Below are 555 nucleotides of genomic sequence, written 5' to 3'. Positions count from 1 at the left end.
CTGCCTGGTGGGGGACGGCTGCGGCCGCCGGGTCCGCTGACCTCCTCGAAGCTGTCGATCATGAAGAAGATGTTGGGGTAGCTGATCTTGGACTCCTCCCCTTTGCTGTCCATGGGGTGCTTGCTGGGGGACGCGAACACTTGCTGAAAGGACGGGGTTGCAGCTCGGTGAGGGCCCTGCTGCCCAGGAGGGAGGCGGAACCGGCTGGAGCCAGTCTGGGGGGGCGGGGGAAGGTGGGGGGCGGCCCCCCCGCCGCGGTGGCCGCACCTGGGACTTCTTCCTGTGGATGTGGATGTCGCCGCTGTCGGCGCGCGTGCACACGGCGCAGGTCACCGTGTAGTCCAGCTGGAAGAGGCGCGGGCATGGAGGGCGGGCCGGCCCCTCCCCCGCGCCCGCCCCCAGGCCCGGGGGTGCCGAGCCCCACCTTCTGCAGGATGAGGTTCAGGCAGACGCTCTCCTCCCAGTCGACGTCGGGGTCCCCGAGGCCGGGCAGTTTCCTGGAGTCGCGCCGGTACACCTCCACTTCGGGCTCGGGCTCGGGCTCAGGCTCGGGCT

The 555-nt window shown here is 71.0% G+C and overlaps 1 protein-coding gene across 1 annotated transcript in view; it reads right to left on the bottom strand.

Annotated features, from left to right (window-relative positions):
- The window catches only part of KIAA0930 (KIAA0930 ortholog), a 25,421-nt gene that overhangs the window by 6,979 nt on the left and 17,887 nt on the right, over positions 1-555 (bottom strand). Inside the window, exons 2-4 of the mRNA XM_012735099.1 lie at positions 425-553; positions 268-345; positions 42-143 (exon numbers count right to left, since the gene is read on the bottom strand). Coding sequence (XP_012590553.1) covers positions 42-143; positions 268-345; positions 425-553 — 309 coding nt within the window. The remainder of the gene's footprint in view (positions 1-41; positions 144-267; positions 346-424; positions 554-555) is intronic.

The sequence above is a fragment of the Condylura cristata genome, unplaced genomic scaffold, assembly GCF_000260355.1.
Source record: "Condylura cristata isolate star-nosed mole 26May11 unplaced genomic scaffold, ConCri1.0 scaffold00004, whole genome shotgun sequence".
NCBI classification, from domain to species: domain Eukaryota; kingdom Metazoa; phylum Chordata; class Mammalia; order Eulipotyphla; family Talpidae; genus Condylura; species Condylura cristata.
The sequence above is the reverse complement of the archived record's forward strand: the minus strand, read 5'-3'. Positions and strand labels throughout refer to the sequence as shown.